The sequence below is a fragment of the Salvia hispanica genome, chromosome 5 (assembly GCF_023119035.1).
Source record: "Salvia hispanica cultivar TCC Black 2014 chromosome 5, UniMelb_Shisp_WGS_1.0, whole genome shotgun sequence".
Lineage (NCBI taxonomy): Eukaryota > Viridiplantae > Streptophyta > Magnoliopsida > Lamiales > Lamiaceae > Salvia > Salvia hispanica.
In genome coordinates, this window is record NC_062969.1 from 20,607,375 (window position 1) to 20,621,528 (window position 14,154).

A 14,154-nucleotide genomic window follows, 5' to 3' on the forward strand; every position below is an offset into this window, starting at 1 on the left:
TCCCACTCGTTGGCGCCCGGACAACTCAATCAAGGTATACACCTCAAGAACATATGGACACCAAGTAGTAAATACCAAAGTAATAATGATTAAACATATGAAAGCAAAGAAAACTAGGCCTAGAGCAAACACACACACTAAAGAACACAAGACATGGGATGAAGCTTTATGCTGAAATCTGGCTGATCTTTATGAATTTTTTTGGTATTGATCCCCGCGCCCAATTTGGATGAATTTTGGTGGATAGATTCCCAAACAAGTCTAGATCAAGGGAAAAATAGCCATATATAGTTAGATTTGATAATTTGATAGGTTTTGTATGATTTTCCCCAACTATGCCAAAACTGGGCAATGATGTTAATCTCCACAGTTAACTAGGCAAACGAAGGAATTTTTTGATGATATTTTGCAGGTAGCTAGGTCACATAACATAGATCATACACACCAAATTTCAGCTTAATCTAAGCATAATTGATAAATCCGATCATCCCAACAAAAACAGAGTCAAAACAAAGAACAAAAGGAAAAATAACTCAACCCAAAGCAACAATAGATCAAACACCTAGTGGGTACTAGGCTCTAGATACCAAATGATAAGGATCCATGTATTTTATGATCCATTTCCCAAGGATTACCCATTTATGATGTTTGATCTAACTATTTTTGTGATGCTATTTTCAATTTATCAACACAAGACAAAAGATAATAGATGATCCAACCAACAAAAATTGAATCTAAACAAGAAAGGATGGAAGATTAGGAATGGAAAGCATGTATATAATGATGAGATAAAAGAGCTACAACCATAGGACCTTAACCAAAAAGATGGAGACAACCCTAGGCAACTTTCAATAGTTCTATCACCCCTTGGCTCCACTACTCAATGGATACACCCCATTGATGCATACCTCTACTTGAATCAATCTATGGAATTGAAACAAGCAACCTTCAAGGAAGGAATTGGATACATTCCTCAAAGAGGAAAAACTCACTAGGGAGATAACTTCAATCACAATCTTATCTCAATCTAGAATGAAAAATGACACCAAAACGTATTTATACTAAGGGCCCAAAATGTGGAAAAAGGCCCTCAAAAACTAAGTCTCGGGTGATTCACCCGGTCGGGTGAATTGCAGGGTGAAAAACACCCGCTCGGGTGTTCTCTCTGGACTCCCTCGCCGGTTCTGCGCGACTTCTGTAAAACCACCATAACTCCCTCAAATCGGACTCCGATTGAGATGTGCAAGATACCCACGCGAAGCTGTTTCCAAGACGAAGACGATGGTGGTAGTTTCATATCTTTCGAATATCATCTCGATAGGACGGTTTCTGGTTGAATCCAGCTGTAGTTGAAATCCTTGACGCACGGCTTCCATGATCGTATCATCCTCCCCTTCTTGGAAAGGATTTGTCCTCAAATCCAAGCCTTCTCTATTCCTCGCATCCTCGGGAGACCCTCTAGCTTTATTGAATCCTTGGCACGTCTTCACTCTCTTCCTTGGACCCCAATCAATCCATGGCTCACGTCGAGGTGAAAACACTTGATGTCTAGCACTCATGGTCATATCATTCGGTCAATATACTGGATCGCCCCGACATAGGGATCCTCGAATACACCGACCCAGGCCTTCGCAAGCGCAACATTTTCACACACGGTCCAGATCGACCTCTTCCCCTGCTCCTCCTCACTCTCCTCCTCCTCTGCCCCCGTTTGTGAGGAAGAGCTCGGGGTTTTGCCCTTGCCCCTACCCCCGCCCTGGCCTTGCCCTTGCCCTTGCCTTTGCCCCTACCCCTTGCAGCAGGCTCCGCCTCATCGGGAGTCTCACGGATCGGCGATAGCCCCAACTCCTGCCCCAACTCCTCAAAAGAGAAAGTCTCGATGCCGGCGTACTGAGTCTCCGGAACAGTACTAGGGGAATCATCGGACAACAAATCTATATATGGGCGATAGACAGATTCCCTAGGTGTCTGAGGGCTCCTGTGCTGCATCGTCTCACCCATCCCCGCCATATTTGGCGTCATACTCCCCATCTCCGAGGCCCCGGGCATCATCCCACCCACCCCCGCCATATTTGGCGTCATACCGCCCATCCCCGCTGCCCCGAGCATCATCCCACCCATCTGACTCATCCAATTGTACATATTGTAGAACATTTGGGGAGTAATCCCCGCCAACCCTGCCATTTGGGGATTCATCCCTCCCATTTGGGGATTCATCCCCGCATTAAAGTTTCCCTCCGTTCCGGCGGGAAACGTGGGTGTGTTTCCTCCGCTCGTGGTGGGGGAGTTCCTATTGTACTCCATTTATAGTAGAAATGAAACTTGTAGATTAGAGAGAGAAACTTGTCAACACAAGTGGTGTGAATGAAATGAAGTTCAACGAGCCGTATTTATAGAGTTTTAAAAAAAAAAAAATTAGTCGGACGTCCGACCTCGACGTTCGACCCACGCCACAATGGCGGACGTCCGCCCACCCGTCGGTATCCGAGCCCATCCGACCCTCACAGGACATCTGTGTCCTACCTTTTTCTTCACTACGGCAGACGTCCGGTCGGACTTCCGCGACGTCCGCCGTTGGAGATGCTCTAAAATGAGTAAGTGGAATGTAGTGTCGACATACCAAATATAGTAAAAGTGAAATAAGACATTTTATAAAAGGAAAAATGACACATTTAAGTCGGATAGAGAAAGTACTTTCCCAATGTATTTTAATACGGAGTACTTAATTTATTTGATTTTATGTGTTTAATTATTTAATCAAATATTATTATATACTCCCTCTGTCCCACTCAAATGTCCACATTTCCTTTTTAGCTTATCCCACTCAAGATGTTCACTTTCTATATTTAAAAATAAATCTTCCTCTTCTCCCTCCTAATTTAAAATATTTAACTATCTTTTTCTCTCTTACTCCCTTCGTCCCCCATTATGAGTCCCGGTCACTTTTGCTTACTCGTTTTATAAAGTAAGAAAGAAAATAATGTTGAGAACTTCTCAACATTATTCTATCTTGCTTTACTATTTCTCCACTTTAACTATTTATTACTCTCTCCGTCCATAGTAGATGGCACACTTGGGGATTGACATGTGATTTTAGGTGATGTTGTTTTGTGTGTTAGGTGCAGAGAGAAGATAGTATATTTATACCAATATGATAGGGAGTTTTATCCAACAAAAGGAAATATGACATCTTTTATGGGACACACTAAAAAAGAATGTATGACTTCTTTTTTGGGAGAGATGGAGTATCATTTTTATTAAACGAGTCGCAAAAGTAACTGGGACTCCTAATGGCGCACGGAGGGAGTACGTATTCCACCTAACAACTCCTAATATCATGTGCCACTCAAGATGTGGACATCTTGAATGGGAACGAAGGGAGTACATTTAGAATTCTAAATTCCATATAACGAATTATTTTTTATTTTGTTTAATTAATTAATTGATAGTATGCAAATTATACTCCATCCGTCCAGCACATTTGCCATTTTTAATTGTCAACGAAAAATATAGCACATTTAAAAAAAGAAAGTTTTTAATAACTTTTGTCTTACTTTTTTTCCTTCCCTCTTGCTAATAATATGGACCCAGTATTCCACTAACTCTACTTCTCTCTTACTTTTTTCCCTTCTCTCCTACTAATAATATAAACCCCACATTCCACTAACACTACTTCCCTCTTACTTTTTTCCTTTCTCTCTTACTTTACCAATTCCACATTAAAACCCGTGTCATTCACAATGTGTCCTATTTTTCGTGGACGGAGGGGGTACTAGTTATTATGACATAGAGAGGACGCTTGCTGCCGCTAGCTAAAAAAGTCCATAAAAAACTTCTATTATGAAGTTAATATGACAGAGAGGACGAGGGTGTCTAAACACAAAATAAAGAACACTTTCGAAAGGTAAATGGAAGAGGTATATCATTTATGTACCTTCTCAAAAAGTGAAAATATATCCTTCCAAAAAGTAACACATTTTAAAGGGAAAAGGTATATGAAATTTTTTTTATTTTTTAAAGTAAAATAATAGGACAAAATGCATTTTAAAAAATGTAATACCTTCTCAAATATCTTCCCTATAGGAGAATGGTTTTTTTTATAAAAAGAAGGCAAATATGACAGTTAAACCCTCCATCCATGATTAAATTTCCCATATTTGACCGGCATAGGTTTTAAGAAATTGTTTGACTTTATGTAGTAAAATAGATAGAAAAGTTAGTGGAATGTGAGACCTAAATTTTATATATTGGTTTTGTAATAAAATGTGAATGGAATGAGTTAGTGGAATGCAAGGTCCACTTACCAAATATAGTAAAAGTGAAATGAAACATTAATTAACGGACGAAAGAAAAAAAATGGACATTTAATGGCTGACGGAGTATAAGATTTACATCTCCATTGATAGTGAGCTAAATACACCTCTTCAAATGGGAAAAAGTACAATATCTTCTCAAAATACCTTCTCTTGGAGAATGATTTTTTCATGGAAAAGGGATAAATACAGTAATTATATGACTTTATCATTCAATTTACCTCTCCCTTGAAAAAGTCATATAACTACCATATTTACCTTTTTTTCATGAAAAATCATTTTCCAAGAGAAAAAGTAAATGGTGAGATAAAGCCTTAACTAACATATTTACCTTCTTTTTACGAAAAATCATTCTCCAAAAAGAAAAGATATTTGAGAAAATACTATACATTTTTTTAATTTTAAAGAGGTATCTTTACCTTCTTTTCATAAAAAATCATTCTCCAATAGAGAAGATATTTGAGAACATATTATAAATTTATGTTTTAGAATGCATCATGTACTATTTTTTTATTTTAAAAAATAATTTACCTTTTCATATACCTTTTTCCTTTGAAGTTTGTTACTTTTTGGAAGGGTATATTCCCTTTTTGAGAAAGCAAATAGATGATATAACTTTTCTATATACTTTCCCTCTGTGTCCCACTTCGACCAGACGCAGTTTTAACATATGTAACGAAAAGTGGGTTGAAAAAGTTTGTGTAGTTTCTACTTTATATATTAGCATTATACTTCCTCCGTCCTACAAGAGTATGTACTCTTAGTTGAGCATGGACTTTTTAATACACAATTAGTAAAGTGAGAGAGAGAGAAAAAAAATAAATGAAGTATTGTTAGTGGAGAAAGAAAATGTGTACTCTTATGTGACGGAGGAAGTAATAAAATGAATGGTAAAGAGTTAGTTTGTGGAATGTGATATCTGTGCCAAATATAATAAAAATTAAATGCGACAATTAATAAGAGATGGATCAAAATGAAAAATTGCGACCTAGTGAGGGACGGAAGGAGTAGTGTTTATCTTCCATAAAACACAAATCTTTTTTCAATCATGTCCACGAGCAATTACCTAGAGCATGAACCATTCAATTACCTTCGATCTATATTCACCTTGTAAGCAAAGAAGTAAAATCATATACGTGGTAAAAGTGAATAACTCTTTCTCATATAGTGGAGTAGCAAGTACAAAGAGTGTGTACATAATAATGTGCACAAATATTAGTAATAGTCGATATTAGTGGTGTTCGGTTTCCTAGATAAAATAGTACCAATGTATAATCTAGGATTGAATTGTGAGATTATTTTAGTTGGAAGGGGTTAGTTATAACTGATTATCCCATGATTATCCATCTAGGATTGAGTTATGAGATTAAATCTCATGAACCAAACACACTACTCCTACATATTTAATCCCGAGATACAATCTTGCAAACCAAACACTCCTAATTGTGTATATCGCAGTCGTATTCTCATAAATGGGTGCCCCCTTTGAACTATGGCATATTTAACAAGAATATACAAATCAAGTTTTAACAGCTTCAGGCACAGTAGATCACATGCCATAAAGATAATAGTTTCTTTTAAAAGTATGCGCTTACTAAGTTACTATGATGATTGTGTTTGCAGATCTCGTCCCTTAACTTCAGAAGCAGTCCAGGCTCTGCATTATCTTCAATGACCTGCATTCCACACGAGTGCCTCAGTTGAAAAATGAAATGATTTCCATAGTTAAATTAATTTATGGTGACAAGCATCACATGGCACATCTCCGGAAACAGTTCAGGCAATTTACCATCAACTGTTTTGAGCGATACCTTTAGGCCTCGGTCTATTATCGATACTTGAATGCAACCATTCTTTTTAAAACTGTAAAGAAGCAGGAGATGCGTGGATGACAGACTATACCATTAACCAGGAACACAAGTACAAAATATGTAGCTTCTTACCACGCTCAACGCCAAGAGCTGAAGATGTGATTGGGTGGTTATCATCAACCTCTTTAAATTCCTGAAGCTGCTTGAAATTCATCCATGGCTTCACCCACACTTTAGCTTCATATATCTTGCTTTGTCCCCCATCGACTGCCTCGACTGTAAGATGGTACATTGTACCAGCTACTACCTGTTCTTTCGCATCTACTACTCTTCCAAATTCAATCAAAGAGTTCTGCAGCAATGGACAAGTAACAATTCATATATTAATGCATACTATAAAACTTTCCCCCCAATCCAAAGAAGATCTCTTCTTGAGAATCTATATTATCAGTTTTATGCAACCACCAATAATTGAGATTCACCAGCAACAAATGTTATGCTACTTTAAAAACAAACCAGGGCTTTAAAAGAGAAACCTAAATCGCTCAGATGAACTAAACAACACATACATGATACATGGATGTGTGATCCATAGCTAGCTTTCTTAAATTGTTAACTCTGCTAACTCGTCAATGCAGTGTATTAAATATGACAAGACTATAACATTGAAATGTCTACATAAACTTAGCCGATTTTAATAAACTGTGTTGACATTGATATATAAAATGTCTAACACAAATTTGTGTTGATACTTTTGTGATCGTGCTGCGTTGATGAGTTAGCAATTTAAGAAGAGTAGCATTATAACGCACCCCCATGATACATGTCTATAAACCTAATCCATTCCAATAACAATTCACAACCAAATCCAAATTAATTGTTTCTCTAGCAAAAATCATGTCTTTGAAATAAATATATGCTGATGATCACCCAAGAAACCTAAACCACACCAAGAGATTTAATAAATTACAAATAATAAAACATTAGAAACAACTTTTCAACACATGATTCCCAAATAAATAAAAGTCCTAAACCATCAGTATATCAATTACATACAATTTGAAATCAAAATAAAACAAATAAAGTAGCTACAGAAGAAATAACCTGATTTTTGTTATGTTCTTGAACAGCAAAGCGGCCGATATCGTCAATCTTGAGACTGTTTTGAACCGTATTGCGTAGCCCTCCAACCTTCGGCGATTCGCTGCAGAATCCGATCTGACAAACTACAGCAGCCACCACCAAAAGCAAGCCGAAATCAATGGTCATTCGCTTCAAATTCATGTCGATTTTCAGTTGATTCGCAAATCCTATTATTCAAGACTGATCCTTTTTGTAATTGAAATTGAAATTGGATTTTGTGCGCTTCCTTTTAATTCTATCGTCAGATGCTGCTTTTTAGCTTGGCGGTTAAGAATTGTGTAATTTGACAACTTGTAGGCCAGCCAACAAAACTGGGCTGGGCTTATAATTCCAAATAAACTAATTGACTCATTTTTAAACCTAAACTCAGCCCAAATCCAACATTTCAGAAACACGATCATTATTACAAGTATTTCTTTTAAAATCTTAATATATATTTTATACTAATTTTTTATACTAAATACTTCCTTCTTAGCACAAAAAATTGACTAGTTGTATCATTTTTGGACCGTCCACCAAAATTAGACAATTCTAAAAATGATAGGGTACTTAAATGGTTCTCTGGTTCTCGGTTAACTAGAACCGGAACCAGCCAGTTAATTGAGGAATCGGGAAACCGGTTTCGATTCCAGTACTGGTTTCAACTTTTTATAGAAAACCGGTTTCGATTCCAGTACTGGTTTCAACTTTTTATAGAAAATCGGTTCCGGTTCTAACCAGAACAGACCGGTTCCTAACCAAAAATCGGATTACAATTCAATTTAATTTTTTCTATAATTTAATATAATAATTAATCTAACTTAATTGAATTAATACTGAATTGAAATAAAATAATTTGAAACATTGAGTGATATTCATATAGTGTTAAATTTGTGACCTCTGCTTTCAGAAGTATTTAAAATTCCTAAAACGTGATGCTTTGAATCTATTATATTTCTCCAATCTATTTTTTATGAACTAATTATTATGAGTAGAACACCATAAGTTTGTTTGGAATTTCCAAAAGAACTATACAAATACAATATCATTTCATATAATAGAAATTTAACTTTATAAAAAATTTATTTAACAATTCATTTAACTTTTATAAGTTTGTTTGTGAATGTTTATTAACTGTGATGTATTAAACCAAAAAGTCACAACAAGATCAATTAGTATTGGAAATTACATTGAATATTTATTTAATTTTAAAACTCCTTTTTTAAAAAATGCTATGCTTTAGAACTCTTTCTTTTATAAAAGAATTGACAACATAAATTAGTCCGACCTACTACACTTGGCAAGCATCACTCTTACCCATATATGAATATTATATTGTTGATTTGTATCTTTTGTGTATTCATTTGAACTTTTAGATATTATTGGTTATATTTCCAAATGTTGGATCATTATTTTATTAGTATTGAACTATTTAAAATTATAAATAAATTCAAATTAAAATTACACATCGATTCTTGTTTCGAATTGAAACCGACCGGTTCCTGTCCCTTTTCCGGTTCTAGGATTTATGAAATTTTGAAACTGGTTAACGGTCAACGGTGTGGTTAGTCTCGGCTGGCCAATCTCATTTGACAACTCTATTCTAGTCAATCCCTTTTGATCCCACAACTAGAAGAAAAAAAGTTTTCCTCAACTTAAAAATGAAAAAAAATATTTAAATATGTACTTCCTTCGTCCGCCATTAGGAGTCTCATTTCATGGCGGTACGCGTTTTAAAAAATGTTAAGAAAAGTGAGTGGAAAAAAATTAGTGGGATGAGAGTCCCACTTGTATATATTACTTTTAAATGAAATATGAGTGAAATGAGTTAGTGGAAGGTGGGACCCTATTATGATTTATGGTAAAAGTGAATTGGGACTTCTATTTGCGGATGGACTAAAATGAAAAAACGAGACTCCTATTCGCGGACGGAGGAAATAGTATTCTACTTGTTTTCCAGTTTTATCCCTAAGTGTGAAGGGAAAAAAGACTTTGAATATGCCTGACATTTTCAACATATTGTTGTATCATAATGTTATTTTGAAAACTGAATCTTATATTAATAGTATAATAAATTTTGTAAATAAATAGAATGTCAGAAATAATTAGAGGGCAAAGTTTTTTTTTTTTAATGCACTTTTTATAGCACTAAATATGCAAGTATACATTAAAAATAAATATTTATAAAATATTAGGAATATAACATCAAACTAATGTACTAGTCTAAAACAAAATCATATGAAAAGATTGAATATGAAGAATGAGTGTGATTAAGAACTTCTTGAAAATTTGAGCGTGCACTATTAGAAAAAATCTCATTATTGTCATTATTAATATATGCCAACTCAAACTTAGAATCATCAATTTGTATTTATGTGATAATTGAGAGATATTAGTAGGATTTGCAAATATGTAGATAAAATGGAATCAAATAATTAATGCGATATTGAAAATTAAGTGAGTAAGCAGAATTGAAGTAAGGAGATGATAATATATTAGTGTGTACTGGCAATCTGGCTTTATTTCTTCTTCTTCTTCCTCATTTCAATAGTCAACCATTTCTTCACATCTTATATTTTATTACCTCTATTTAACATACTAAAAAATAATAAACCTCACATTGAAAAATAAATATTCCCAGCCCCGACTTGGATTTGGCACAAGTTAGGAAATTTTAAAAAAAGAACTCGTAGAAAAAGTTAGTGACAAATAATTCTTATTTAATATTTTTATTAAATATTGAGTAAATTAAATTAGTAAATGTAAAGTTCTCTATTAAAAATAGTTAAAGTGAAATGAGACATTTAATAGTGGATATCCCAACATGAATAACCATAAAATGCATTTAATGATTGATGTATGAAGTATTTTGCTTTGAATGAGATTAAGAAAGTATTTTTTTCATATTATCTGCACATGCCTAATAAACTCATTGTATTGGATATCAAATAATACAAATTGATAATAAATTTAATTTAATTTGTTAGACATGGTAGGATTATAGTGTACATGGTATATATATGATTATGACTATTGTCATTTGCAGAGTTTTTCCCTTGGTTTGTACATGGAAATCAAATTGTGAAATATTAATAGACTCTGAAAATAATGATGCATAAATTAAATCATCCATTTCAGAAGGAAAGTAAAATTGTAATATTATTAAAGTATCTTGTCTTATTTTTGGATGTCTAATATAATAGTAGAAATCTAAATCGAAACAACAAGAGTAAATTTGATTCACTTAACACAGGATTGCTTATTAATTTCAATTTCCTATACATGGTACTCTCTCCGTCCATAAAAATATAGCACAATTACCATTTTTTGGCCGTCCATAAAAAATAGAGCATATTTATTTATGGAAAATTTTCAACAAATAATAACTCTACACATCATTCCACTAACATTACTTTTCACTTACTTTTTCTCCTTCTGGCTTATTTTTTTCCCTTCTCTCTTACTTTACCAATTCTACATTGGAACCAGTGTCATACACAAATTGCTCTATTTTTTTTGCACGGAGGATGCATTTAAATACATTTGAGATTATATTAATTTTATGGTCGCCAGAACAATATTATTACTCAGATGCTAAATAAAAATATAAAGAAGATATTGTTTAATATTTTAATCATTTTATAGTTATTGTTAATATAGTGGTACTTGATCTCCATAATTAGAACTTAGAAAATTGACATATCTATTGAGGAGTGGATGAAGATTTTAAACACTCGTTCTCATTCTTGTAAAATATTAAACTAGTAGATGTTTTAGCCATAAAAGAAAAAGGAAAAATTTACTTGAAAACAAAATAAATTACACATATAAGCTTGTCCTTGATATCTTTAGTTTTATAATAATTATATATATAACCATAATGTTAGTTAGAGCCGCACAAAATATTTTCTAAGAATTTAGTTGACTCATAAATATGTACGGTTCTTATCATGTTTTGTCTTATTTACTACCCGACCAAACGTAATCCTAAATATGCGGGAACATGTACGTAAATAATAAATAATTGCTCGAAATTCGCAAACTATGTGATCTAGAAACAGATATTTATAAATTTTTAGGAATATAACATCAAACCAATGTACTAGTCTAAATCAAAATCATATGAAAAGATTGCATATGTAGAATGAGTGTGATTAAGAACATCTTGAAAAATTGTGTGTGCACAATTAGATAAAATCTTATTATTGTCATTATTAATTTATGCCAAATTCAAAATTAGAATCATCCATTTGTATTTATGTGATAATTGAGAGATATTAGTAGGATTTGCAGATATGATAGGTTTAATCTGTAGATGAAGTGGAATCAAATAATTAAAGCGGCATTGAAAAGTAAGTGAGTAAGCAGAATTGAAGTAAGGAGATGAGAATATACATACTGACATCTTCTTCTTCATTCCAACAATTATATAGTCAACCATTTTTTCACATATGCCCAGTTGTAAACTTCCAAATTAGGCATAATCTTAAACCCATTCTCTTTATATTGCTTCAACTCTGGCTTAGGTTATCTTAAATATTTTCCCTCCTTTCTCATATCTCAACTATAAAACCCCACCATTTTTATGTTTGTTCCACCACCACAACCACAGACTTAAATCTAGCAAGTCGCAATGGAAGACGACGACAACAAGCAGGAGCAAGGCAGCCCCTCAGAGGAGCAGAGCAAGAGGGCCATTGGAGATCAGGCGGCGGTGGCAGATATAGATCGGGAGTACGGTTGCCGGTACTGCCACAAGAAATTCAGCAACAAGCAGGCACTGGGCGGCCACCAAAATGCGCACAAAGTAGAGCGGGCCATGGAGAAGAACATGCATGACAACAACTACTATGTCGAGGGCACGGGATCCCGTATGACTGTACCCACCCCTTTCTTCGGTCCGTACCACTACCGCCATGATCTCCCGCAAAGGTCTCTCTTCGCCTACAACCACCGCCCCTCTGGAATGTTGGCTGTGGCCCCATGCCTTCCTCCTTTCCATATCCGCCCCAGTCCCATGGCCCACGCCCAGAACTTCAGGCCCGTATTTAATCAGGCCCCACCCCTGGGCTTCGCTGAATACCTCGTCCAGCCCGGCCACCTAAATACGAGGAATGTTCCGGGAAACCAGTATGATGAATCAGGCTTGGATTTGTCTCTGAAATTGTGATGACTTACTTCATCATCTCCTTGTGCTTCAATTAATATTTCTACATGTTTTTGTGTTTAGTACCGTACTTGTCCCAACTAAACTTAAGGTCTTTTGAAATTAATGGAATAAACTACACATATTTTATTCTGTCTTTCATCATTCCGTAGATCCAAGTCTGACTTGTATCTCGTTAATTAGTCACAATTTAAATTCCTACTTTTTTTATTTCTTAAATAATAAGCATCTGAATGTAAATTATGCAAACATTTGATTTAAGATAAAACTGATATCATTGGTTAATCCATATACTCTATATTTGCAGTACATTCAAAGTTGACACAAATTAACAAAGAAAAAGATGCATTAGCGAACCAAAAAAATGCTGATAGGAGTTTCGTTGAGATTACTTTTATAGTTAAATGTACATAGATAGGTAATAGGTAGGTAACAATTATATTTATTATTATAATTATTAGTAGTACGGAGTATTAGATTTTAAGACTAGTACAGTAGTCTATTTATATCTTTGTACATTTTCTTTTACTTTCTACTCCTCATTTTTTAATATTTTCTTCTTTCTTTCTCCAATAGTTTTTTTGCATTTTTGTTCTTCATTTCTTTCTTTAATTTCAGTCATTTCTACTTAAACAATTGCTCTTCATTTACTTCAATTTAGTAAAATCAAAGAAGATCTCAGAAATTTCTGTAAAATTCAAGGAAAGGAAACGAGAAAAATATTTATGTGATAGAGGCTTAAGCTCTCTATTCTTATAAGGTGACATCATGGTTGTAGATTTCAATTTAATTAATATTTCTTTTTCATTTACTCTGGGAGAGTGAGGCGACATCAAAATTAGAGATGAATTTGTAAATTGAAAAATTATTATGATTCATATGTGCTAGTGATCTATCTGTGTTTACACAATCATTTGCAAGTAATGACATTTTAAGTAATTACGATTTTCCTTGGGCAATCTTTTAGTATACTCTCCGTCCGCCATTTTATGTAATACTTTGATCCGATGCGGGTTTTAAGAAATGCAATGGAAAATGGATTGAAAACGTTACTATAATATGGGTTTCAAATCATATAAATTGGTACGAAATTTAATTTAATTTAATTTGTTAGACATAGTATTGGATTATAGTGTAGATGGTATATATGATTATGACTATTTTTCATTTGCAGAGATTTTTCCCTTAATTTGTACAGGGAAATCAAATTGTGAAATATTAATAGACTACGAAAATAAGAATGTATGAATTATATCATCTATTTCAGAAGGAAAGTAAAATTGTAATATTATTAAAGTATCTTGACCTTTATTTTTTGATGTCTGAAATAATAGTAGAAACCAAAATCGAAACAACGAGATTTGATATGTAAATTTAATTCACTTAACACAAGATTGCTTACTAATTTAAATTTCCTATACATTGTATTTAAATACATTTGAGATTACATTAATTTTTACGGTCGCCAGTCCAACATTTTTACTCAGATGCTAAATAAAAATATAAAGAAGATACTGTTTAATATTTCAATCATTTTACCGTTATTGTAAATATAGTGGTACTTGATCTCCAGTATTAGAACTTAGAAAGTTGACATATCTATTAAGGACTGGATGAAGGTTTTAAACTCTCGTTCTCATTCTTGTAAAAAAACAAACTGGTAGATGTTTTAGCCATAAAAGAAAAAGGAAAAATTTACCTCCCTTTGATATCTTTAGTTTTATCTCCCTATATATATATA

At 33.8% G+C, this 14,154-nt stretch overlaps 2 protein-coding genes across 4 annotated transcripts; one reads left to right on the forward strand and one right to left on the reverse strand.

The window, feature by feature from the left end:
* Positions 1–5,776: 5,776 nt before the first annotated feature.
* LOC125186051 (cysteine proteinase inhibitor A-like) lies at positions 5,777–7,517 on the reverse strand. 3 transcript variants are annotated; one of them, XM_048082368.1, is made up of 4 exons: positions 7,229–7,517; positions 6,257–6,476; positions 6,125–6,176; positions 5,777–5,989 (listed from the first exon to the last, which is right to left on the reverse strand). In XM_048082368.1, the coding sequence occupies exons 1-3, from the start codon at positions 7,406–7,408 to the stop codon at positions 6,142–6,144; spliced, it is 435 nt and encodes a 144-aa protein (XP_047938325.1). In that variant the 5' UTR covers positions 7,409–7,517; the 3' UTR covers positions 5,777–5,989; positions 6,125–6,141. The 3 variants fall into 3 exon arrangements, with proteins under 3 accessions (XP_047938325.1, XP_047938326.1, XP_047938327.1); XM_048082369.1 differs by having other exon boundaries at positions 6,103–6,176; XM_048082370.1 differs by lacking the exon at positions 6,125–6,176.
* A 4,362-nt stretch (positions 7,518–11,879) lies between these two features.
* LOC125189597 (zinc finger protein JAGGED-like) lies at positions 11,880–12,416 on the forward strand. The gene has a single exon (XM_048086859.1). The coding sequence runs from the start codon at positions 11,880–11,882 to the stop codon at positions 12,414–12,416; it is 537 nt and encodes a 178-aa protein (XP_047942816.1).
* The last annotated feature ends 1,738 nt before the right edge of the window (positions 12,417–14,154 follow it).

Bases quoted from the DNA above. Each gene is read 5' to 3' on its own strand.
- LOC125189597 (XM_048086859.1), top strand. From the start codon at position 11,880: ATGGAAGACGACGACAACAAGCAGGAGCAAGGCAGCCCCTCAGAGGAG.
- LOC125186051 (XM_048082368.1), bottom strand. From the start codon at position 7,408: ATGAATTTGAAGCGAATGACCATTGATTTCGGCTTGCTTTTGGTGGTG. The intron at 6,477-7,228 runs GTTATTTCTTCT...CCATTGCTGCAG, and splicing joins AAGAACATAACAAAAATCAG to AACTCTTTGATTGAATTTGG. The intron at 6,177-6,256 runs GTAAGAAGCTAC...GCTTCTTTACAG, and splicing joins AGCTCTTGGCGTTGAGCGTG to TTTTAAAAAGAATGGTTGCA.